The sequence below is a fragment of the Tyto alba genome, unplaced genomic scaffold, assembly GCF_018691265.1.
Source record: "Tyto alba isolate M040663 unplaced genomic scaffold, T.alba_DEE_v4.0 Super-Scaffold_45, whole genome shotgun sequence".
Classification (NCBI taxonomy): Eukaryota; Metazoa; Chordata; class Aves; order Strigiformes; family Tytonidae; genus Tyto; species Tyto alba.
Genome location: NW_024881321.1, coordinates 33410905 through 33438375, shown reverse-complemented (window position 1 = coordinate 33438375; position 27471 = coordinate 33410905). Strand labels below are relative to the sequence as shown.

Sequence of the window (27471 nt, the reverse complement as noted above, 5' to 3'; positions counted from 1 at the left end):
TCTGCCGTTGGTGGCCTGGTGCCGGTGCGTCTCCATGCACCCGCTCATGGGCCTTGGATAAACAGCTCCAAGAAACGACGGTGAAATTTTCCCCCCACAACAGGACAGCTGGGGTGGGAAAAACCCCTGGTGCGTCCCCTAAATAGCAGAGCTGGGGTATGCCGTTGGCAGGCGTGGCAGCTTTGCCACGTTTTGGGTTCTCCAAGGGAGTCGTGCTTCCCGCTCACATCGCCTTGCAGCCTCAGCGTGAGCTGGGGCTGCGCGGTTCCAGCCAGCGCCCGGATAAGCGAGAACAATATAAACGCGGGGGAAAGCACCCATTTGTTTGTATGAGCTAAAAGGTTTCCGTGAGAATAGTGTGGATTCCCCGCCACCCGCCCCCACAAAGGCTCCTCAATGCTGAGAAAAGTGAGATTGTACTTTAAAATATTAAATGGTTTTCCAATCAGTGCAGAATCTCAGCTTTCACCTGGGTCTTTTGTATGCGTTTGCTTCTTCCAGCAGGAGATTTGTAATAGAGGAAGCAGGTGTAACATTGTGATTATAAAGATATTGTTGGGGGAAAAAAAATAGGGTGAATTTTCAGTGCTTTGCTCCTCTGAGCCTGCCAGGGCTTCCTTTTCAACTGACTCCATCACCTTTTAGCAAGGTGCTGTGTTTTCGTCCAAGTCAGTCAGTCAATTGTGCATAGAAAAAAAGGTTGCTGGATAAATTTGAAACCTTGATAACACATTCCTCCATTTGTATATATTGTATGGCTTACCAATGTATTCATTCCTTTGGCTTTCAACATTTCACAACTTTCCATAGGTCAGCCTGAGCAACAAGAACAGGTCCCAGTAGATTGAAAGCTTTCTGCTTTCAGACACTCATGTTCACATCACTGCCTGTTGATTTCCTGATTTTTATTTTTTTTTTTTAATTTATTTTATTTTATTTTTAATCAGCCACATCAAATGGGTCTTTGGAGGGCCTGGATAACCAGGAGGGAGGGGTGTGCCAGACAAAAACCATGAAGATCCTCATGAAAGTTGGACAAGGTAAAGACCATCTGCTGTTTCATGAAATCACTTTGATCAGTCTCAATGTGCTTTTAGTTTTCAGGCTTCTTTTAGCAGTGTAGAGAAGAGAGCCAACCGAGTCTAGTGTGGTCATTCCTCCCCTGTAGTCTGAAAGCAAAGCCTATTTTCTCTTCCTCAGCTACTGACAGATTTCTACAGAAGGAGGGTTAGCGTAATAAGATCTCTTTATTGGAGAGATACCTAGAAGGAAAGGTCACCTGGGAGTAGTGTATTTCAGTCATTTTTATTTTTATTTTAAAAACAAAAGCCACAACTCTGCTGCTCAAAATTATTTAAAATACATGAAAGGAGGGAAGCTAATATTTCTATAGTTTGCTTGTTATGAATTCTGATTACAGAGAGGTTTTTGTTCATTGTCTCCTTTCACATATAGATAACCTATTGTGCGGGAAGAAAGAATTATTCTTCTAAGTAGAAGTTGGTTTAGTAGTCAATCAACTTCCTCGGTTAAACTGAAATGTCATCTGCAAAGCTTTTCTTGCCAATTACAGGAGTCCCTATAGTTTCTGCAGATGGCCTCACAATTTAAACCTCTGAAATAACTAATATAACCATTTTGCTTTAGAAGGAAAATTATGTTCTTATATCTCCCGATCCTTTGCATAAAGATTCTTCTGTTCAAAACCATTCGTGTCTCACGAGGTACCTAGAGCCAGCTTACAAGGCTCCGTACCATGGAGCACCGAAGCTGCATGAGTCATCTTTCTCCCCCCCAGATCCCAACTCAGCGGGGCTGCCCCGGCACACGGATCCCACCAAGCGCCCCGAGCAGGAAGCTGGCACCAACGGGAAGAGTTCCACCACCAGCCCCTTTGTGAAGGACCACTCAGGTAGGTGTGGTGGGGCTCACGCCTGGGAGGGGGCTCTGTCGGAGTCTCCTCCTTTGTCCCCAAATGCAAATTATTTTACCATTAAAACAATGCCAGGAAAACAAGTGTTTTCATACTGAGATGAAGCGAAAGCCGGTTCTGATGCTCTGGTGGATAGTGTCTGGGAGCTGCAAGTTTTGGCAACAGCTGCTCTCTCTCCCCTCTTCCACCCTGCAGGAGAAGTTAATTACATCTTGTGAGAATATCACTCATTTACAGGAAAGTTTTTGGATAGGACATTTGCTAAGCAGCTTTACGATGGTAAATGCTGCCTTACATTTAGTAGTCTGGCAGATGAACGAGTCTTTCTGTCTTTCTCTTCCCGTATAATACATTACCAAGTGGTTCTCGACAGCCATTTATAAAGTTTATTTCAAAGCGTCTATAATTAATGTCTTGATCTTTTAACTGACCCTATAAAGTCTACGCATGAATGGCTGGTCTTTCACTGAATTGAAGATTTATTTTTTTTAATAATTATCTAAACAAGATAAACAGATGGTTCCAAACAAATGTCTTCAGGATGCATTTCAGACATCAGGTGAACAAGAAAAATCTAACTCTTAAGGCCCAAGGTCTCTGGAAGAAAATTAGGTGACTTGGGAATGCTACAAAGCAAAAACTTGCTGACAGTTGATTCTGGGGTTCATGAAAATGGCTGTGAGTTTTCCTTGCTAGCTCTGTCATTAGTTACCGGGCTAATGAATCTGGTTTGGTGGTCACTGGGCAGGCCTCGGCCATTTCCTACAGAGGTTCCAGTAGGAAAAGTTCACAGTTATGTGGAGGTAGCATCTGCAGCATTCTTCCACCTGTGAGTGAGCGTCGAGAGGGGAAAGTTGGTACAAATTGTCAAGTGAGCGTTCGTTTAATTTTTGTGACAAATAATATGACAGTGTGATGGCAACAAATATTCAACAGGCTGTTCATCACGTGAGCTTTTCCTGACTACCAAATGCATGGTGTTGTTTTCTTTTAAGTAAATGTGAGTTCATACAGATACTTGCCATAGCCATTTTGCCTGTGTCCTGCACTGCCTCAAGCTCTTTTTTTTCATGTGCAAGGAAGAGGAGTCCATATGAAGAGGCACTAAGTATGGTTTAGCTTAAGTCTATATGCAGAAGATAAAACAGCAGAAGAACGGTTGTCTTGAGAACTGTCAGTTCCCTGTGTTATTTTCCCCTCTCAGTCCTATCCCAGCCCTCTCTGCTGCCCGGGGCTGGCCAGCATCTGTTAAAAGATGCGGCGTGCATCAAAGGCTGCCTTGTCAGTGCCAGTCCTCACCGCTGATGGATGATGATGTATGAAACAGGGTGGTTTGGGAGCAGCACAAAAGTGAGACCAACAGACACAAAGTCTTGTTTAATATTGATTGCTGACTTCGGCTGTTTGCATTTAGCTATCTAACAGGGTAATTGGTTTGTCAAAGTTTAGCTGTCAGTTAATTCTCCCAGTCTTGCTTACTCTACACATTTTTAAGCAGCGTAAATGGGTCGCAGGATGGCAATAACTTTTGTCTGTTGTATTTCCGTTCTTTCCAGGATCTAGCACAGATGGCAGTAAGGCTGGGCATTCCAGTATACTGGGTTCAGAGGTGGCCTTATTTGCAGGGATTGCATCAGGGTGCATCATTTTCATCGTCATCATCATCACTTTGGTGGTTCTTTTGTTGAAGTACCGGAGAAGACACAGGAAGCATTCCCCGCAGCACACGACAACTCTCTCACTTAGTACGTTAGCCACCCCAAAACGCAGTGGCAACAACAATGGTTCTGAGCCCAGTGACATTATCATTCCTCTAAGGACTGCAGACAGTGTCTTTTGCCCCCACTATGAAAAGGTCAGCGGCGACTATGGACATCCGGTGTACATAGTTCAAGAGATGCCTCCTCAGAGTCCAGCAAACATTTATTACAAGGTCTGAGAAACACACAACCAGCTCTGTGGTACAACTGAGTCGTAGAGGAAACTCACTGGTCAAATGCTTTCTGTTGGGGTTTGTGATGACGCCTTGTGCGCTAGCATTGACTCAAGCACAGGGGGAAGAAGGCGACAGCTCTTTCTCCGGGAGCCGACGCGAGCTGGACAGCTTACCTAGTCTGTAGAATTCCTATCTCAGTGAATAAGTATTCACTAAAAGCTGGAAGACTTTTATGTAGAAGATGCCCATTCTGATTGCTGTACTCTTGTTACATTCATCATCCTCAAAGCCATGTGCTGCGGGCGTTCAGGCATGTACAAAAGCCAAGGGAAGATGGAGTGATCTGTGGATGTTAATAGCTCTAGGCATCCTGGGAAGGTGCTCTAGGATATATCAAGCTTGAAATGCAATCTTCTGACTTTTGTGTGTCTCTCTCAGTGTGTACTGGATTTGTCACACAGACCTTAGTGTCTAAGTAAGACTTGTTAAAGTTCTCTTGCGTTTAGTCCGTCACTGTTCCATTTGTTTCTGTTATCCAGGGCTCTGCCATCCTTCACATAAGATTTCCTTTCACTCCACCTCCTGAATCACTAATGGAACATTAATGTTTGGAGATCCGCGCTCCATCCATCTGCTTCAGCAGCCTCACTCGAATGGGTAATGCATTTATAGAAATTGTGTTTGATAGTAAGGAGCCTTCCAGCCAAAAAGTTAGACTGTCAACAAAGTCAAGGGCAGGACTGGGTGGTGGAGGGAAGGGCTGACTGCAGTTGCAATTGAATACTGCTGCCTCAAAAGTAGAAGCTGGGAAGAAAAAAGGAAAAAAAAAATAAAAACAAAACAAAACAAAAAAAAAGAAACCCAAACCAACATTTAGGTAGCACAGCACTTTGGTATGCTAAGTTTTAAGAGGCAAGTAGGAGACACAATAACGCGTGCAGTGGATTAGGGCTGCATTTGAAGGAATTCATGGTTATCAAATACCAGTGTGCAGGAAAAAATAGTACCTTCAATACAGTAGAACAAAGGGGTATTGTTAGTGGGTGAACAAGCTTGGAGAGGACAAGACAATAGCAGGCCGCTGAGGATATATTAGGGCAGGGCTGTTGTGGTACTGGCAATAAAATGTACAGCTTTGAAGCTGTAGCGAAAACGTAGTCTGCTTTGGATGACAATTTTAAGCAGACTCAGCTGCTATACTATCATGTTATATTAAACACAGGGAAAGCATTTAAGAAAATAGCAGAGAGCCAAATCTGACCAAGATGATTATAAGCCAATGGGTCAAATGAGCTGTAATTCTATCACTGGTAAAGTTGTGAAAAAAAAAAAAACAAAACAAAACCCTTTCTCATCGCTAAAAGTAAGGCAGAACTTCTTTCTGACTAAGCCTTTTGACACTTTGGTTTATTGTAGTGCTGTCCCTGCACAGTGAGTGTAGGTACTGTGACTGACACAGCTGTTCATTGGTGCTCTGTTGCAAAGTTAAAGCACATATGGCAAACTTCTTGCAGTCCGTAAGAATAAAGTAAATTATGACACTGAGATGGAGAAGGAAGATATGTCTTATTTATAATAAGTGTATAGAACACAAGGGATATAAAGTGAGAGTTTTTCTTTTGTTCATTCTTTCTTACTTTTTTGTTTTGGTTTTCTTTTTTTACTAATATATATTTTGAGATTGCACAGAATCTACACCAGAAGATGTGAAATTCGTTTGCGGCATTTAAATAGTCTTAACTTGTCATCATTTTACATATATTTATGTGTGTGTATATATGTATATACACACATATATATGTTTATATATGCATATATATATGCACATTTAAAAAAAGAAAAAAGGAAACTGTTTCTGGGAAAAACATCAGCCATCCAAAAATAACAATGGGAGCATATTTAAAAAAAAAAAAAAATCCAAAGCATCTCATAAGAGAAAACTGGGAAATACAAGGCCCAAAATATCAGGAAGTTAATGTTACCATATCACGTATTTAACAATGACAAGGTGTGCCGGCATTTATTTTCTGTGTTGTGTTTTCCCTTGCCTTACGGGCTGGTGTGTTCTGTAGATTTTGTTGAGGTTCATAGAGGGGGGGTTTCAGGTTAAAGTTTTATCTTTAGCATGGCTATTCCCCTAAAGCTCCCACCCTGGGGAGGAAATAAAAAGCTCTACTTTTATATGTGCTATGCAAATAGACATTTCTAACATAGTCATGTTACTATGGTAACACTTCGCTTTCTGATTTGGAAAGAAAATGTAGCAACAGCATTTTGGGGTTCTCAGACCTCTGGTGAGCACCTGCAAAGGAAAAAAAAAAAGAAATCTGTCATAAAAATGATCACTCTCTGTTTCCTGAACCTGAAAATGATGTTGGGATGTTGGTCCAAAAGAGAGAAACAAACAAAAAAAAAAAAAAAAAAAAATCCCAACCCATGGTTCTGTGGAAGGTTACCATGGTGACTAACTACAGTACATATGTAATTCTTTTCAACAACCCTTCCTTTCTGTGAATCCATCCATACAAGGTTCTCTTGTAAGTCATTAAGATTTTATTTTGGGGGAGGGGGAGGAAGGGAAAAGATGGGTTTACTGATACTGATTTTTATTAAATCAAATCTATGCTTCATCAGTTGGCTACATTCTAGTTATGTACTAAACTGTGAAAAAAAAATCAGACTAATTGCTCAAGAGCAACCTGCAACCAACTGAAAAAAAAAAAAAAATAATGTACTGTGCGTCTGTTTTGTGTCTGGTGCAGAATTACGACAATCTACCAACTGTTCCTTTATTTGACGTTGGTCCAGCTTTGAAAAGTTACTGTAAATGCCTTGCTTGTATGATCATCCCTAGTCACCCGACTTGGAATTTGCACCATCATGTCTAAGTGAAGATGCTGTAAATAGGTTCAGATTTACTGTATATGGATTTGGGGTGTTACAGTAGCCTTATTCACCTTTTTAAATAATAAAAAAAACCCACATGAAAACAAGACAAAAATGGCTTTTCTTAACCAGATTGTGTATATAGAGCAATGTTGGTTTTTTATAAAGTCCGAGCAAGATGTTTTGTATAAAATTTGAATTTTGCAATGTATTTAGCTACAGCTTGTTTAAAGGCAGTGTCATTCCCCTTTGCACTGTATTGAGGAAAAAAATGGTATAAAAGGTTGCCAAATTGCCGCATATTTGTGCTGAAATTGTGTACCATGAATATTTATTTAAGAATTTCTTTGTCCAGTTTGTAAGTAACACAGTATTATGCTTGAGTTATAAATAATTTCTTCTTTCTTTTTTTTTTTTTTTTAATTTTTTTTTTGTTTGTTTGTTTTGTTTGTTTGTTTGGTTTGTTCTGTTTTAAAACTAGCCGGTCATAAGTTTGAAATCTGCTTTAGTTCCACATTGCAATTAGTTCCCAGAAAATGAAAATTATGAAAATCACATTCCACGTCTGTTTCAAACTGAATTTGTTCTTAAAAAAATAAAATATTTTTTTCCTATGGAAACCTTGCCTTCTAAGTATTTTCTTCTTTTGCTTTGTAATTTTTTTCTTTTCTAGAAGATGAAAATAAAGCCACCAAGCCTGCCTCCTCTGCCCCTCCCTCCCTTCTTTCCTTTTCTCTCTCCTCTCCCCCATCTCTCCTCGTCTCTCACAAGCCTGATTGCTAGTGGTTTATAAGAAAGCAAGCTCCTTATAATACACTGACTTCTGTTAACCTACTTCTTTCCCAGACTTTTTCTTACATATATTACCAGATTTAAAAAATACATGGAGGTCTTATGCCCTCGGAAATCACTGAGCATCAGTCAGGTGCAGTAGCCAGGTTGCCTGGATGATCTGGGAGGTGAGATTATAACCACAGAAATAATTCCCAGACATTATGGCGTGGATTTATACTGTTGGCAGAGTCAGGGGAAAAAAAAATACCTGAAGCTTCCCGGGTGCTGTTGCTGTCACCACTGCTCCCGAGGAGGGGGAGCAGCAAGCCCGGGGTGGCGGGGCTGAGCAGGAGGGGACAGGAGATGGAAGACATTTGGGAGAATGGTGAAGGATTAGAAATGTTGCAAAGTCAAAACGTCTCTGCGTGATTCTTTCCATGGGGCCATGCATCGTCCTGTCCCTGTTTAACTGAAGTTAAGGGAGATGGGGGCCAACATGTGCAGGTGACACAAGCCTTAGTACAAGATCTGTGGTTGCGTTGCTCTAATTTTCACTAGCATAAAACGATTCTCTAATTTAATAAATAATAGCTTCATTTTTTTTAACAAAACCCAGTCACCCTGAAAATAAAGCACCTTTCAGCTTGTTAGCAGCACATAAATGGCATGATCATCCATGGAGTAACAGGTGGGAGAGTCTACAGAGGGGAAAGATGCATTTGTCACTTTAACAACAGATGCCAATTCGTCATAAAATTTTCACTGAAGAGAGGCAGCTAGTTATTCATAGTATTGGTCACGCAATTCCCATTTGTCAAATTATTTTTTTCTTTTCTGAATAATCAGGGAAGAGATGACTGTATGGCAAAGGCACTATATGTGTTGCAATGGAACAAGTATTTTGAAAACAGACGTACAGAAAGCCCTAGAGACCATGGGACAGTTGGGCTATCATGGCATCTTGCTGATGGAGCCCATTTTATAGGTCCAGTTTACAGAATCTGTGCTGGAAGCTGACCTTAGAGGGAAAGTCACACAGTGGCATTTAGGCTCACCTCTTGAGTCGGCTACAGATGTCCTTGGGAGTTACTTGGACCAGCAGAAGTCAAGCAGCCATGGTGGGACATGTGAGCATCCTCTGACTTCTCAGTAGATCACTTAAGCCTAATCCTGCATTTAGAGCTGTAAGTCACTTGCTGTAAATCACTTCAAAGGAGGTAGTCTTGCGTACTCGGAGTCACACACATGCTTGGCTGGGTTGACACTTCACTCCCTGCTTCACGCTTGCACATGGGGGATTTCACTTGCTCATCTTGGTGGGTTGTTGTGAGGGTCCCCACATCATTAACGACTGTGAGGTGCTCAGGTCTGGTCTATGCTAAAAGCTTGTCTGGTAGAGCCAGCCGTTAGAACTGTGACTATCTTAATTAAGGCTAAGGCTATTGTTTTTATTTTAGGTCTTGGTAAATATTGGAGGATGGTGGTAAGAAAAATAATTTGATAGTGTCAAGTTTACATGGCATTTTCATTTCTGTGCCTCTTTTTTTCCATCTGTGATAAACACTATATAATTATATATATTGTATTTATAACTAACATGTATACTGACACCCACACACACCTATTTTTGTCACTGTTTTAGCAATAAGGGAAAAGCAGCATTGCTATAAACGGTGTCTCCACTGAGAAGGAAAAAAACAGTTGCTGGTGTAACTGTGTATAGTTACACTTGGGGACAAGGATGCTGGGTTAATGGGAGGGCCTTGCACACACACCTTCACAAACAGAACTTCCACTGAGTCTGCTGGACTCATTTCAGTAAATGATATGTGCCTTAGACACTCAATATAAAGTCACTGAGTTATAACCCATCTTTTATAACTTGCAGGGGAAAAAAAAATCATACTTGCATTTTGCACTGCTGCTGACACTGCACTATTAATTATCAAACAAGCACAAAATCAGAATTTACTGCCTTTATTATGAAACTGGTTCCCTGGCAAGAACTAGTCCAAGTCAATAGGCTCCACTAAGTGGAAAATAAAATTATAATTCACAGCTGTTATCCATCTAGAATGGAATAAGGATCTGTTACATAAAATAGTGCCTCACAAAGTAAGCATAACAATGTTACTGCCTAGGTTTAAAACATTATACCTCTTTCTTTGGCCTTTCTCTTTAGCTTTGGTGTGATGCATTGATCAAATGCTCACTCAGTCACCAGCATGCTCGTTTTGATTCTATGGTCACTGTAAATTTTCTTTTTGCAGAAAAGCTTAAAATTGTGTAGTGGTTAGCAAAATAAAGTAAAATGAAAACTCAGTCTTTCTAAGAGACACTTTCCATCTTCATAGCCACAACAGAAATTTTGGTAGGGTTTAAAAGCCTAGGGCTTAAAAACACAAAAAATACTCATATGGTTGGCATGTCATTACATGAAGCATCAGATCAGAAATTAAGTAACATTTGTTTTGGGAAAAGATGAGTGTTGGAGGATATATCATAGTGTATTCATGATTGTGCCATTCATAATCCAAATGGTGCTGAATTCATCTGACTGAGCTATCATCTATGAAATAAAATAATATCTGTCTTTCCCATGACTCACGGAAATACTTTGATGCTTAATTAAGGCATAATGCAACCCATAGGAGTCACCCTACAGATAAAATCACGGGGCTGATGGTGGAACTGGAGTTCCTATTGGAAGCAGCTTGCAGATGATATCCTTGCCTGTGCCTGGATCTGCCAATGATGGGCGAGGTGCTAGCAAACAGGCTGGCGACTCTTGTGAAACAGGAGAAAGAGCCTGCCTGTGCACAGTGAGGATGAGGAAGGGGAGCTGTATGTAGGTGGCTGTTCCTGGAGAAAGGCACGTGGACCAGAGAGAGGAGGCGAGGAGAGGGAAGGTGTGTGAGAGGGCAGTGGCTTCCTGAGGAGGAGGCTTGCGGACATCTCTAGTGACAAAATCCTGGGAAGAAATGAGACCAAGGTCCAGGTGTGGAGGTAGTTAGAGAGACAGGGTCTTTACAGCTCTGGTAAAAGGTTCGGTGGAAAACAGAATTAAAATGTTAACAGATAAAGGACAAATAAGCATGGTATTTGATAAGTATTGACTGTTGTTTCAGGCAGGTGAGGAGATCAAGCCAGGCTGTTCTGTGAGGCACTGAGAGGAGAAAGAGCCTACATGGGACAGAGAACTGAGACCAAAATTCAGTGTTTCCTGCAAGCTGGGGTCGTGTGAAAAAGAGATCAAAGGTCTGCAATAATTTAATAACTGTAGGACTATTAAAAGTTTAAACATCAGAGCTGTTGTTATGCATACCTGTAATAACCAGTGGAATAGGACTTGTGTTTTCATAAGTGCATTGACAGAGCCTCATGCGCTTAGGCTGCTAAAGAAGTTCAGTTAATTTAATAACATGGAGAATCCTTTGAGGGTGGGAGAATGGTTGCTTCTGGATCAGACCTTCAGTGGATATAAATTAGCATAGTTCAGTTTGATATCTGATCCTACTTACCACAGTTCAGAATTGCACGTGCATAAGCAGTACTCATACAGATTTTATTATACCTCTTAGCTATGAGAAAGTGCTTTGTAAGACTGTTATCCTGAATATTATGAAGTCTGTACTCAAAAACATACCAACAATGACATGCTTTTATAAGAGACTGCTATTAAATGACATAAAAATTGTAATTTGTATTTTATTGAACATCTTCAGCAATTTGCTGTATCTGTTCATTAAAAGTAGGTTGGATTACTAGTAAATGTATAATAAAAATTGTTCACATTTTAATGTGTCTTTTTGTCCTCTCTTGTAATATTTAAACTCATTTCTTCCTACTCCTGGATTTAATTCTATTCCATAGGCATAACTGACAGGTCAGCTGTCTGCTGTTATTACATTATCTGTTCATCCTCACACGCCACATTCCCAGTGTTTCCAAATCTCATCATTCAATCAAAATACCAAATTCTGGCTTTCTTTAAACTCATCTGTTGGAAGTATATGGTCACATGAACAATTTAGCAATTATACAGAAGCAGTAGCATTTTAGCCTTCATCACTGTGAGGAATACTGAGGCCAGAAGGCAGAAGAAGGTGCAAAAAAACTGTGTGTCACACTGAAAAAACTCAAGATCTGGGGAAAACCAAATGATGATGTGAAAGTTAAAAATAGTTGCATGTGCTGCCTTTGCTTCACACTTTTTCCTTCATTACGTGCTATGTTTTCTTTTTGTACATAACCAACAAAGCACATGTGAATTTCCCAGTCCTCAAAACAGTGTTCAAGCTGGAGAGATTCATATTTCTGGGTCTGGAGGCCTTCTCTCGAATTTTCACTATTGAGAAAATGATGGCTGCTTTCCTTCAGCTTGTTTATCACATACCCTGATACCATGCACTGATGACCTGCTCAGTACACCAGCCCTGTCAGTCCCAAAACCCTTTCTGGGACTTTGTATCTTCCCAGATAAGGTTTCACTTCTAGACAAAGCTTTCGTTGCTCACTGTGAAAATTTATTTTCAGATGTTGCCCTAGGATTTCCTCCTTTTATATGACTCGCTCTGGATTTCAGTTGGTGATGACTCTTTCACAAAAAAAATTCTTCTGATGAAACACATGAGCAGTCCTTGTACCAAGAGTGTATTTTCTTCTAAGCCCTTTATTTTCCAATCAGATTTAGTTTGCATTTTTATGTGGCTTTATCTCTTCCTTTTGTATTAATTCAATTGCATCTGAAGGAAAATAGCATGCAGTAAAATTCCTAAATACAATTTGAATATAGCTCATTTCAATCCAGTTGGTTTTACATCTCCATTCATCAATACATTAAGCTAAAAATATTTCACATTATTTTGTTTTGTTTCTTGTAATAATAAAAAAAAAAATCTAATAAAATCTCTTTTCAGAAAAGTATAAGCAGTTAGCAGTTCATTTTGGAAGGCATCATTTGAGAAGAATTAAAAAAAAGTGATTGGTGTGCAGCTCCAAATCAAGTGAGAACATTTGACATACAGAATGACTTTTGGCAATAACCAATATTTGGTTTTGTTTTGTTTCCTTAAGTCAGCTCAATACTGAGAAACAGAAAGTGCTGTTGGTTTTGCTGTCGGTGCACAAGCCTAGTGTCAAGCTGCTTGGGGCTTATTTACGTAGCTTTGTCCTTTCAGTGTCTTATGACAAGCAGTTATAAAACTAAAGTCTGGATGCCTTGGCCACCGGTAGGTGTAACCTATGTGATTACACACAATACAAGGGATTTATACTAAGACATTGTTCCTGTAGGAGAATCATAAATCCCTTTTGCCAGCTTCCCTCCACCCCCTTCCAGTGCTGCGTTTTAAAACAGCAGACGTTTTTCCTTTGGATTTTTCACCCAGCCTAAATATTTCAAAGATAGCATCAGAACTATATTTATCAAGTTATACAACACTTTTGTTTTCCTGTGTAGCCGGCTGCTTGCAATGTTTCTACAGCATCTCCTCACTCAAGACACCATTAACAGACTAGTGCCTACAAACATCCAGATAAGACTTCAGAAACTGATTTTTGCATCAGCTTTTTTGAGAGATATCTTAATGTCACATTTTAGTTGTGTCACGTTATTGACCGATCAAAACACCAATACACCTCAGTCCAGAAAGGCCTCATCCCCGCTTGCAAAAGTTATAAGGACTGATTTTATTTTCTCTCTTTCAGCCACCAGCAGCGAGGGATTACCCTGGGCTGTTCAGGCTTTTGCAGGGAGGCGGAGAGGAGGTGGCGAGGCCTCAATCCCCAGTGCTTTGATCATTCCTTCTCAAAGGGAAGAGCTGCTCCGCGTTGCACAAGACGGGAGTTTCGCATGGCCCTCGCTGCGGCACCGAGCGTGTGATAAATGCAGGGCCGAAGCTGCGAGCGGTGGTGCTCCTTCATTCAGCTTTCTGCGCACAGCTGTGACAGCAACCGTTTGGAAATCAAAAGGTTTCTTGGAAGTGGGCTGATCGCATAAGGAAGGAACGTGGGGGCTGATCCAGGGCTTTTGGCGTGCCTTAGCTCATCTGCTGTACCGCTGCTGAGCACTCCGCCAGCCCTGTCTTGCAAGAAACGAACAATGAGGAGGATCCAGCTTAATTAAACCCTTGGAAGCTGCACGGGTGGTGAGAATCACAGAGGCAGGGAGAAACAGCTGCAACTATCACAGCAGCATCTTCTGCAGACCCGGAGATGGGCACCAGCTTCTCAGGAAAGGCGGTTTTTGCATTGCAGAAGGACGTCTGAGAAGGCTCACGCTCCCTATTTATTGTTAAATGGCTCCACTTAACATTACTGCCAGCTCCTAGAGCAGCGTCTGACTCAAACGTGATTTCTTAAACCTGAAGTGGAGTTTTCCATTGATGCAGTTCACTGATTTCTGTGCCCTGAAGAATTTGGCCCCTGACTACCAACCAATTGGCATCCACGAATCAGGTGGCAAATAAATCACTGTAAAATGTAAGTCCCACTTAGTAACATTTCCAAGTCTCTTTGAAATAATAGTTCCTGCAAAAATCCTACCCATTGCCAGCTATTTTAGGATAAACATAATCATTTGGTGTACCGAGTTCTTTTTCTTTAAAAAACAGTGAAAATCAGAACTCCAAGCACTGTTAATCAGTGTTCAAATTCTGATTTTTTTTAATCTTCCTAAATTCTAGGCCTGAGTGGCTTTCTGTGGAGGTGAGTTTTATAGTTCAGTCACACATCATATAAAAGAGTGTTTTCTTTGATCAGTTTTTAGCTTTCCACCTTTGAAACTCTCTATTCGTTTCTTCTGAGACAGAGAAATCAACTCCTAAGTTCTAACACTTCTTAGCATATTTCTACCTTTAAAAAAATATTCATTCATCTCATTCTCATTCTTATGGTGTCCATGTTGTATTTCCATTTTGTGAATTTTCCATACCCCAAACGATTTTTTTCGCTGTACTTTGAACTCTCCCTTAGTTCTGCTTTATCCTTTAAAAACAAAGAGAGAGGGAATATATATAGTTTGCTAGTTGAGATTGCATGGATTTTTCCTATAGTGTAATCTTAGAAGAGCGGAGGAGGAACTGCATATGAAACAGTTTGGATGCCATCATGGCCAATTATTGTGTCCACAGCATTTTGGGAAACTGTTCCTGTAAAACATCTTGGATGGTGATAAGCACTTTAAGCTTGCATTAATAGTAGTAGGATTTGAAACTGATCAGCACCTCTTAGGCATCCTATCCAGAAAGAGAGGATTATATTTTTGGCTGCAGTCACAAAGCTTAAGAGGTTTCTACCTATGTTTCTCTACAGCAAAGTCGGGATGTTTCCCTCATAATACAATAATGGGAAATATTTCTCTGAATACTCTGTCATTGTATTTTCCAACCCAGTGCACAAAAGTCCTTTCTCAAATAGGTCTCTTAGTCCATTTTTCCCCACAAACCACATGAATCACTCCTGTATTAACAATTTGCCTTATTTCTCAATTCATCTTTTGTAGACAGACCACACTGAGCAAAGGCTGGGTCCATTCCCACACACTAAGGGTCCCTGCTAGCAACCAGACTGGTACCATCTCCATTGCCTCTAAAAACATTCATTTGCCTTCCAGTTTAGGTCATTCACCAGGGCTGTAGGAGTCCTGGGTTTAAACACATGGCCAGTGTGACTCAGAACAGAGATATGGATATATGATTTCATGTTAGTGCCCTACCAGGTATTTTGAGTCTGTTGTTCGTTTCTGTTGGAGTTTTATCACTTTTGGTAGCTGAACAACTACTGCTCAGAAGAATCTCTAACATATTAAAATTCACTAACCAGTGGTCTAGAGAGTCAGGCTCTAGACCTGCTTGTCCAACCTCGCCAGTTATGTGCAGTGGCATTATCCTGTCGCTGTTCAATAAGAGAGGCATCCCAAAACCTGACATTTAGGGAATTCCCTTTTAATATGGAGGGCATGGCTTATGTCACAGAATAGCCTGCAAGCCTATGTACACAGCCTAAATCTTGTTTGAGGGCCCTGACCCTTATATTGTCCTGATTCAGCAAGTGTACTAAGTGGGAGATCAGGTCTTACTGGCAATGTGCCTGTATGTAAGCTTTCCTCTGAGCTTTTGGCTTGGGCTGAGATCCCACACACTTCACTAATGGTGGACAGTGAACTCCACTAAGAGGGTGTGGATTTTTTTCCAAAATCAAGGCACCCGCTGGGTCCAGTGTCAGGGGGAGGTATCAGCCGTACCCATCTGAAGGATTTAGATGAGGAAAGGCACAGAAAAGAGCCTGACTGCTTCTGAAGATCCAAAAAAGATGAATCTGTCAATTTTTGCTCTAAATGGGAAGCTGAACTTTAAGTCATGGCTTAATCAAAGGGCAGCATATGGCAGCACTACAGCTGTTTGAAATCCACTTGCACTTCACACTGGCACTTTGACAAACGCTATTGTGTTACAAATATTGGATGACACAGTAAATCTAGGGCCATATTCAGCTCTGGCGTATGCAGGCATAATTCCCACTGACTTTGTACATGTCTACACCAAAAAATGTACGGAAGTGTGTAGGACTGAAACAAGTATATGGTGCTAGTAAGCAATCTTTCTGGCAGATTGAGAAATATTTGATGTGGTTAGATCCCTGTAGCAGGAAGCATCAATGCTCTAATGTAGAAATGGAGGTAAAATTAGGGAATCCATGAGGTCTGTGAGATACGTGGTGATTTTAAAGACAAAACCTGAATTTCTGCATTGGAGCAACAGGCAGGCTGGCTGGTCATAATAAGGGGAAAGGGGCTCCCTCTGCCAAGATCCATTTACTGTCTTTCATACTTTGTTTCTCATCTCTCTGCCAGTTTCTACAAGGAAAGAAAGAACTCAGAGGGATTGTTTTCTGGAGCAAGAGCCTACAGGAGGCCTAAAAAGAGCATTAGACAAATATATCAGAGAAGAGATCAGGTTGCAGGGGAGCTGTGGCTGCCAGTGATGAGATCTTTAGTTTCTTAGTCACTTTAGGTCAGAAACCAGGTGTTAACGTTGTTGATCCCATGGCTGCTTGCCATCCCCTGTCTCCTCCTGTAACAAACAGTCTCAGCTGTACTGCTTTCGCAGCTCCAGATGTATAAAAATACACTTTTAGAGTACTTGAACAATAAAGTGCTCTTTTGCTCTTTTCAAAGTTCTGCTTTCCATGTTCAGTGGCTGAGCTGGTGCTGACTCCTATACACTGATTTTTAGATGGCATTTTAAAAGCTGCATCAAGTCTGGACACATACTTTCTTTGCTTAAAAACCTCCTTAACCCCTTCAGCACTGTGGTTTTAGATCCCCTGAGGTTCATATAACTACAAAGAGCTTAAAATTAGAACAGTGGAAAATAAATAAGAAATCAATAGCCTTCTCTTTCTCAACAAACGTAAAGGCAGAAAGGAAGGCTGTTGTAAACATACCTTTCAAATTCAACTTACTTCTGCATTTTCTACCACTAAGAGACAGAACAAACTGGTTTATACTGAATGGTCAGGCAGCAGGGACAACTTTTTAAAGTGTGCAATAACTGAAGAAAATAACACCCCACTGGAGCATTTTGGGGGGGGGCTTTATTTTATAACAGTCACAACCCTGAATTTATTAAACCAAATGACATTACAAACAGTTGTAAAAACAGAGCAAGAGAAAAAATATTATTTAAGGTTCAATAAATAAAATCTGTCCTCATATTAAAGACACATACTTTATCCTAAAAGAGGCAGAGCTGGTGCTGGCATCAAAGACAAGGATGTCAGCAGGAAGTGCTGAGGAAACAGCTGAGGCCTTACACTTCAAAAAGCTTAGCTCTGGGTGAGAGATGTTCCCACCAACAGTCAAGATTCACAGATGACATTTTCAGATGTCTTCAGTATTTTGCATCCAGGCAATCATATGATGTATCCTATGCCATATGTCTTTTCCATGGGCTTCCGTTGCTTAGGTGCCTACAACCACTTTCAGTTCTCCACTACAAGGTGGAAAAGAAATGTATACAAACCTCCCTGGTTTGTCTTGTTATTTTAGAATTAGTTCCATGAGATTTGGACAGATTCCTATCTCTCCTCCATTAGCAGAGATGACAATTTTTAGCTGCTTAATGCAGTGTTAACCATTTTCTCCGACAAGGACATGGCTGACCCATCAGATCCTTGACAAATGATTGATTTAACCTAGAAATGTCTATTTACAAGCTAATGCAAAAAAATATTAAGGATGAGTAACCTAATTAATGAGCAGTGTATTCCCCATGGCAACACGAATAAAATTACTGAGAGGTCAACAGAGAATACATCATTGCTCCATATGCTTCTTTTAGTGGTGTTCAGATAATACAGGTGTAAACTTCAGGCCACCTTATTGTTTCATATTTAAGTGGGTCATTAAAGGAAGCTGTCACCTACTGAACTGATTGTGTTTTTTTATTCTTTCCTGTTGCTGTGAAGAGGAATAATAAAGTTATTATCTTGCTAATACATCTAGAGTTCTTATCAAACTGGTGCTTTTAGAAAAACTCTGTATCCCTAGAAATTAGGCTGAATTTCCCCTAAAATCGGAGGCACCATCTTAAACATTTATAGTCTGAAAGAGGGTAAGAGAGACTCTGTGTCTTGTCTTTAATGCCCTTCATCCATTTATTTGCTAAGATGGAGCAAGAAACCTCAGTCTGAAGGGGTGTGGGAAGAAAAAGCAGCCTTAGGCACAGCTGATGTAGGTCTCCGTGCCCCAGATGCAGGAAGAGTTGTAGGCATGGCAATGCTCAAACCTGAATTTTAGGTGTCTGACTTCTGTAGTGGAATCCAGAGACCCAAATGTGGTGCGTGAGTTCCCCATGTAATACCTGGGGAGAAGAACTGAGTGAATCATAATCTACTCAACTAAATTCAGTTACTATATACAGTCTCTGTAGTCAGCGGGGTTAAATTGAAAATTAAATGGAGAACACTTGGCTTGTGGTTTGCTTGAAAGAAAATAAAACAAAAGAGTAAAAGTGTGTATTTCTTTAATTTTTCTGCTGACAGACCAGAGATAATTAGCCTACAGCTGCAGACTGAGGAGAACAGCTCTTTTTTCTGCCTTGAAGCAGCAGGTGAAAGCCTAGAGAGAGAAGCTGGGTGCCATTGACTTAATTTCATTGCTTGAATTGAAGGCAGCATATAACACAACAGAGAAACAGGGAAGTGGCAAATCTTCAAGACCAGGATTTCTAAAGAGTGGCAGTTAATAAACAAAGATGAGAATATGACTAGGGAGAAGAAAGGATTAAAAATATGTACTTATGACACCCCTGTAGTATCTGAGATGCCTTAGAGACGGATCAGCTAGACGCAAGCCCTGTCTCAGAAGTATTGCAGTCTGACGAGAAATGTGATATAACAACGGAGAATCGTAAACAGTAGAAGATGGAAGAGAGTTACCAAAACCATCATTCTGTTATATACTGCTACACACATATCTTATGTAAAAAACATTTCCCCAGTTTTCAGGTGTGCTCTCATACATCGCTCTGCACCCTACCAAGGCCTGCTGTCTTGCAGGCACTCCTTATGACATCCACACACTTCTGTTCTGAACCCAAACATGCATTCATGCATTGTTTGCAATGCTTCTTGTATTGTGAGAACCTCTATTTTAAAAATCTATTAACATGAAGATTATTTGATGTTTGTGTCCTGGGTTTGAGTGAGTGGTGGGGTTTTTGGTAGCAGGGGAGGGGGCTATAGGGGTGGCCCCTGTGAGAAGCTTCTGGAAGCTCCTCTGGCTCCAAGTTGAACCCACCTCTGCACCAAGGCCGACCTAATTAGTGATGATGGCTGCACCTCTGCAATAATATATTTAAGAAGGGGAACCTGGGAGAAGGAGTCAGACTTATGAGGAGGAGTTGCAACATCTATGTGAGCACCAAGGCCAGTGGAAGAACTGAGGTGGAAAAGAGGGGGAATGTGTGCCAGAGCAGACACCCCCCTGTATCCTGTGGTGAGATGTCAGAGTGGCCCCCCCTGTCACTCATGGAGGTCTATGGTGCAGCAGATGCTGACATACAGCTGGGGGTGGGGGGGGGGGCACACCATCTCAGGTGTCTGTGCTTGAAGGAAGACAGGGCCTTGAGGGAAGAAGCAACCCCCACTGTTGTAGTTCAGCGCTGGGTGGATTGCAGCATGCGGGGGTGTCCCACGCCGGAGCAGCTCGGGAAGGGCTGCAGCCGTGGGAGAGAATCCAGCTGGAGAATGTTGTGGAGGACTGTCTCCTGTGACAGGGGAACCATGTTGGAACAGGAGGAAGAAGTTCCAGAAATTCCACCCCCATGCCAAGATGGAAGAAGTGGCAGCACTGACTGCACCCCACCCATTCCTTGCCCCCTGTGCCACTGGGGGGAAGAATTAGAGATATTGAGAGAAAAGCTGAGCCTGGGAAGAAGGGAGGGATGGGGAGAAGGTGTTTTCAAGATGCAGTAATGCTTCTCACTGCCCTGCTCTCTCTGTTGAGTCTTGTTTCTGTTAGTGTCTGTATTAAATGTATGTTATTTTTTTTCTTCCCCTAATGAGTCTGTCTTTTGCCCGTGACCATAACGGGTGATTCGTCCCTCCCTGTCCTATCTTGAGTCCCAAGCCTTTGCTTGATTTGTCCCTCCCAGTGCTGGGAGGAAGGTGAGGGTGAGCAGCTGTGTGGTGCTCACTTGGCCCTCTGGGCTCAAACCATGACAGTTTAAGGGGAAAATGATTTGTTTGTCTTCACAGGCAACAGTTTAGGAATAGGAAAAGGTAATAATAATAATAAAGTAACATAATTATCTACCCACATAATTTCTTATGATACCTGTTTTATTGGGCATTTGTTTGAAGAGGCTTTTTATCTTTATGAGATGATAAAATTTATAGAGATAAAATTTCTCCATCTTTTTTCAGGAAGGATCTTCAAAGTAGCCTGATCACTGTATGCTGACATTTTAATAACATCAATGAGAGGACTTGCAGAGTAAATTTAAATAAGTGTGGCAAAGTAAGGCACAAGGCTAAAATGTGTTAAAAGGAACGGGTAGAAGTTGTCTTTCCAACACTTTCATTTGAAGATGAGAGAGTGCAATGTCAAAAGACTACTATGCTGCTTTGTGAATCAGCAGATAAGGTTTCTATTTACAATACCAGCTGCTGGCAATCACCAGTCTTTCCTTCTTCCCATGTGCCATGCACACACAAGGTCAGGTCTGGTAAGGTGAAAGGATACCTTGGTTTGAGATCTCAGTAGGTACAGATAAACATGAATACAGCTGTGATGTAAAGCCAGGTATGACTCCACAGAAGGAACATAGATCTGGCTATACTTATTAGATCAGGTATCATATGGCATGAATACTTGGAGACATTGTCCAGAAACAATAAAGCCACATTTGAACAGCCTTTACCCAAGGTTAATATTCTAGTACTCTAATACTTCCAGTTATAAGAGAGCTCAGTAGGTAGGGCACAGATCCAGGTGAAAAAAAAGCCACAGTGCCTTGTGGCCTGAGCTGGCTCCCTGTGCTCACACATCGCTACACCTGAGCAAATAACCCCCCTGGGGCAGCAGCTGCCCAGGAGTAGATGGAGAGACTGTACCATGCAGGAACCAGTTCAGATCACGAAACAAGCAGTTATTACTTGTGTGGTTATGTTGTGTTTTGTTTTGTTTTGGTTTGGTTTGGTTTTTTTTTCATTTTTACTCTCTTGTTATGTCAGCATATGGAGAATTTGTTTCTGAGATGCAATAATGAAGCATACACATCCTCCAGTGCAGTATATGCTTGAGGTATTACAGAATGTCGTGGGTTTTCTTTAAAGCCTGCTCTAGCCACTGTTGTTTTTGATACGCCATCACATCAGAAAATTTATATGCTTTTGATTAAACTTTTTGTTTTAGAATGGCACCTCATATTAACACATAAGAGCAGAGCCAAGTAGAATAGCAAACAGAAGGAGAAAGAACGCTGGAGGAAAGAACTGCAGATCTTGGATAGCTACTTAGAGATTTTGTGTGAAAACCTGTGAAGATTTCTTCTGTCACTGAGCAAAAAAAAAAAATTGCTTTAGAGATTTATAATGTGTTAACAACCGCGTACTAGGCATTATTTTCCCCTTGTTAAGCAAGCATTATTGTACCAAGGCTTTTCAAAGACTGTATTAAGTGGCAAGTGCCAGCTTTTTGTTTATTTATTTACTTTTATAAATTAGTGATATATTGGATGCAAAATAATTTGAAGGATTGCATATTTATCCAGTAAGCATAAATCTCAAGGCCTGTGTTAGATTTCTGGCAGTGCAGTGAAACTCAGCCATGCCCACACACCTGCATGAAGTGGGTGTTTTTGTTCCCTGGATCATATGGATTATCTCCACTGTAAACTATGCATTAACAAAAAGCAGAGCAGGCACTTACCATATTCCCTTTTGCAACGAAGAAATAAAAGGAAACTTGCATACTTGGCTGTCTTTGAGGAAACTTTTAGAAGATAAAGTTCAGAAGGAAGATACCAGGACTATAATGACTAATAAAATAGGGAAAAACACTGTGCCGTTTTAAGTGTAAATACATTGTGGAATTGCCAACAGAAAATGCTACACCATAGCTAAGGAAGATGTCCATGTTCTAAGTGCCCTTTTGCTAGCCATTTGAAAAAAAAACCAAAACAACAAAACAACAAAATCACCAAACCTAAAAATCCTCTTTTTCAGTGAAATCATATATAAAATATAACTTTTGATTAATTTTAGACCTGAAAATTTGTATTTATAGGTAATAAGAACTGTCACGGCAATCACTATGATTTTTCCTTCCATACTGGCCTCAGGAAAGGAAACAGAATCCAGAAAAAGTCACGCCTGACAACTAATTTCATCATCAGTTATCATAGTGCAATGCTGCAGCAAGGAACAATTTCATTGGAAGATTAGGAGTTTGAAGAGCTGGGAGTGCGGAGGGGAGATATTCCCAGAGAAGGATGTGCAGGGGAGGCTGGGATGCAGGGTGCGGTGGATTCAGAAAGTGGGGGCAACACTGTACAGATCCAGCAGGACAAATGCAGAGGGAACACTGGTAGGCAGGGAGCAGTGCTCTGTAGAAATCCACCTCGTGTCCCCTTAGTTCCTTGTTCCCTGTACCGGCAGCTTGAAATCAGTGCTGCGATTCACAGGGCGTGGCATGAAGATACTGAAATCTGGTCTCGGCTCAGAGATCAGAATGAGAAATATCCTGAAGCTTTTGACCACTGAGATCCAGAGCACTAGGAAGGTGGAAAGTAGTCCTTTCCTATTGGCTATATTTGATTCCTTACACATTCTGTAGCAGCATATAAACCTGGTACAGAACAGATAATTTTTTTTTTGTTGTTATTCTAGTACATCTTGTTATTTTGTTATTATATTTTCCAAAACTTTTTTTTTTTTTTTTTTTGTGCCAGAAATGTCACAGTAGTATATATTAGTGCCACCTTGTTTCAAGGAAACACATATACACTACCACAAGACTAATCACGTGATCCAAAAGCCCTTCAGTGCATTGTGGCTGTAGGCTTACATTACATTGCTCTTATAGGAGGACTGTGGCTGCTGTTTTTTGTTAACTTGTTTTGTGCAATATCTCTTATTTTTCTTAAGGCAATATGCAGCTATTGTGGATAGGCATGAAACCACTATCTTCCCTTTGTCTCTTCATATTTTAGGTGTGCTCATACTGTAAAATATTGTGTAATTTCAGAAGGATATAAATGAAAGAATGGATTGAAAAATAAGTAACTTCATGTATGTCTCATGCTTTAAACTTGTATCTTTCATGCACAGCCATATATTAGATTATGGTATATATTTTTTTCCTCTTTAGGTTTGTATTTGAACATTTATTTCAAAAAATCAAGTCCAAACTAGTCAAGTCCACACCTTTGTGCATACACCCATTCCCTGAGGCAGAATTATTAGGCAGGCTGGTATACTACTGTTTAATTAAAAACAAAACAAAACAAAAGTGCAATTTTTTTCAGTTTATTTTTGCAGATTGGTCAGGGTAAATATCATCTCTTCTCACACATGTGGCTGTTCAGTCTCATCTGATTTAGCTCAATGAGCGTTTCTGCCAATTTACGCATGGGCCAACTTTACAAAGCAAAGTGCTAATTGAAAGAAGCCACCATTGCCCAGGGCTATCAGTTTTGTGGCTAGGACAGCTGATTTTACTGACAACTTTGTCAACCGATGTTTCCAACACAGATGATGAAAATGGGAGGATTTGAACTGGGTCATCATTTTGATACAGATAAAATTAAAATGTTTGTTAAGTTGCCAGGGTTTAGTAATCTGCCAGTGGCCACTGCAATTTTTAACATGGAGCATATCTGTGTCAGATTCAATTCAGATAATCACAGGTCAGTTTAAACACTGCAGTTGTAATCTTTATCTCTTTTTGTAATAGAGCTCATTGAGGCACATGGGTTCATTGACACTAGGCTCTTGTGCAAGAACTTAGAAAGGCAGAAAAGGTTCCTGGATTACTTCATAATTGTGAAGGCCTTGTTCAGCTTTTAAAAGAACAATTTACAAGAGCTCCTCAAAGTGAAAGCCTGGAGGTATCCTAACCCCACACAGTGAAGGTGCCAGTCAGTCACTGGGATGGGTCACAGAGGTTACCAGAGAGAAAAGAATTTTGCAAACGCTGCATAGATGCTGCATGACTCAACACACCAAGAAGGGAATGCACTCACTCCTCTGAGTAATTTAATGTCCTGAAATAATGAAATTATAAGTTTGTTTCACACAGTGGGTCTGTCAAAAAAACAGTAATAATGACAATGGGATTCCCTTAGGAGAATTCTGGGAAGTTTTACTTGGAAGATTTAAAATCTTTATTTTTTTTTTGACACAAAGTCATAATTAAATCCAATAAGCTTCTGTGGCATATAGTGAAATCAGGTTAAACACTAACTTTCAGAAATATTGATTCAGCCATTTTTATCCATTGCACATGACTGAACTAGTTAACTACTGTTATCCCTGTGGAGCATTACGGTTTGCTGGAGAGGAAAAGAGAGCTTGGTCCAGGAAGTATGTACTTAATTTTACCTCAATTTATGTTTCATTTATTTATTGGTTTAGCCTTAAATTAGATGGAAATTAGAACCCTCATATTAGACCTTATCATTCACTTGCAGGTGTACTGAGCCTCTCCTAAAAATTATGTGTACACATGTATGTGCCACAGTATGTGCTTTCATGTCGACACTCCTGTAATCTTCATATGCTTGTATTTAATTAAAACTTATTGAATTAATACTTGGGGAAAAAAGGAAGACAATATGTCACATCTGCTCCTTTTCAGAACAATACCCATTTATAAAAAGCATGTAGAATATTTAAAAACAAGGAAAAACAGGTAGCCTATTAAAATTTTTTCATGTTATGCATTCACACTCTGCAGAAGATCTGCACACTTAATCTATGATAGGTTGAAACACTTTTTTTCTAGTTAGAGCTCATTTTTGCAAGTTTTGCTCAGGTACAGCAGGATGAAGGATGAGTCTGGTTCTATGTAATGAACACTACTACAGTTACACCCTCAAAATATTGCTTTAAATATAAGCAATAAGATGGAACTTCTATAAGTGTGAATAAAGGCATTTTATTATCACTGCTGATAGCATAGCAGCTTTAGATAATTAATTAGCTCAGGTTTTTCTTGCATCACACGTCAAATTTTGCTTTGGCTAGCCACAAATTTAGGGTAAGCTTGTCACTAGCACAGCAAATACATGAATAACAGTCATTTCATATTCAGCAGTAACTGGGCTTTATTATATTCGGTAATATCCAACACACAATGACTTGGAATTAAGCCATTTCTAGAGTACAGCTCTGAGACTAGTTTCAGAAATCATGCATAATAGGGGAGTGAAATACAGTTTCCATACAGGAGTAATGTTGGGACAGTTATATTGAAATTGTATGCTGTATTTCCTGAAGTGAAATCCATATTTGAGTACCTGCAAATGTGAACCTAAGTTCCAAAATCTGCTGATCGTCTACCAAGAGTTCCCATCTGCTTTTTATTCTACTTGGCTCTAGTCTTATGTCAGAATATCTTATGTCACTGTAAAATGAAAGGAAGGTCATTTAAAAGCATATATACTACCTTGTTAAGTTAAATTGTATTTCCCACTGAAAGATGAAGTTTTAAAGAAAACTCTCAACATTCCTTAGTTTCATAAAGCATTTTACAAACCATGTTACCTCTGTCCTGACTTCTAAGGATAAAGTGTCTTTATCACCTGACTTACTAAATGAATTGGTTGATTACTTGATTATTTATCTCTATATAAACCCCTTAACCTTTTACTTTGAAATATGCATTTCTAAGCACAGTGTTAGCCTGTGGAAAGTCTGGTAACAGCTCAAAGGCCCAGATAAATATGATAAATCATTTAACCTTTACTTCAAATCCACTTATATGTTACAGGCACCAATCACATGTAAAAGCTTGAAGATGAGCATACAACCTGCATTTGGATGTGCAGTTTGTGTGGTCAGGCACATAAAGACATGAAGTACTTGTGTCATGTAAGCAGATAAATCCCTGCAGAAGTTGGCAGCACAGACAAGGAGTGAAATAGCAGCCTTGCAGCTTGAATACTAGATCAATGAAGCCTTTTAAAGTTGGTTTTAGATATCTGCTACTGTATTTTTACTGCTTGCATTAAGTATTTGTTGTTTTGATAGTTATTAACCTATTCGATTGTCTCATACAGCTCAACATTTTTAGTTTTCTTCAGCTATAGCCCTCATTTTTTTTGTACTTTGTATCACAGAGATACCATGTCAAACTACATTTTTCTAATCCTATTAGAGCTGTATCTGTTATTATATTAATAGGTGGAAAATAGTATTTAATAGTTATCCTATTATACAGTCTTTTCCTTTATCACTGGTTTGTTTTGTATCTCTAGAGCTCAGATTTTCCTCTGGCTTTAATTCAGATTTGAAAATTCAGAGCCTCAACAAAGGCATGAATGGGAGAACGGTATCCTCACTCCTTCTTGGCTAACACAAAGAAAGTGTAGTGTATCTCTCCTTTGTTTCTAGGTAAGGATTTAGAATGGCTTTTAAAATATCTCAGATTACTTTTCTCACATTGTTTATCCAATATGACCAATCATAGCAGGCTCTCTGCCAATCCTCTTGTTTAACTTATCAGCTTGCTTAGTTCTGTGGAATCTTTCTCATACATTTTTTTCCCTTCACACAACACTCACCACAGGTGAAATTCATTCCTGGGTCTAGAGCCAGATCAAGGCTCATGTGATAAGTTATTGCTTAAATTTATAGCAATATTATGAGGGCTTAAATTCATTTTAAGGACCTGGCATGGTCCTCTGAACAGGTGTGAGTTTTAACTATTAAGATAAAGTTCTCTTCAGCTGGAAAACTTGCAGCTTTGGCTGTACTTTCAAACAATTTAAACTTTCAGTCTCCTTTACTTATAAATGCAACTTGAGGTGAGTGAAGCCCATGGTAATGTGACGCTTAAGCTTCATTTGTATGGAAGACAAACAATGGCTGTTACAGAGTCTCAGAATGGTGTGGGAGACTAAATTATCCAGTAGTTTCAGTATGAACAATTCAATTAAAACATTTAGAAATTTCAGAAAAATCAACTGACACCTGCATGCTTGGTATTATCTACATAAGAATTAATTATGAGAAGCAGCTACCAAGAAAGTGATTAAAATAATTATATGAAAAAGAATGAGCTAATTTTACTGCTTGCCTTCTTATTTTTGTAGATTAATAACTTCATGTTAGATCTAGTTTAAATTAGATCAAGAAAATACTTTCTTTTAAAAATTTGGTTTCTGTTTTTACTTTAGAGAGGAAGGGAAAGGAGTAAGACAAAAAAACTCAC

General features: G+C 39.9%; 1 protein-coding gene across 1 annotated transcript in view; it reads left to right on the top strand.

Annotated features, from left to right (window-relative positions):
• The window catches only part of EFNB2 (ephrin B2), a 44851-nt gene extending 37480 nt beyond the window's left edge, over window positions 1–7371 (top strand). The window contains exons 3-5 of the mRNA XM_042806165.1: window positions 948–1040; window positions 1799–1912; window positions 3490–7371. Of these exons, the coding sequence (XP_042662099.1) occupies window positions 948–1040; window positions 1799–1912; window positions 3490–3872 (590 nt within the window). The 3' untranslated portion in view covers window positions 3873–7371. The remainder of the gene's footprint in view (window positions 1–947; window positions 1041–1798; window positions 1913–3489) is intronic.
• Window positions 7372–27471: the final 20100 nt, after the last annotated feature.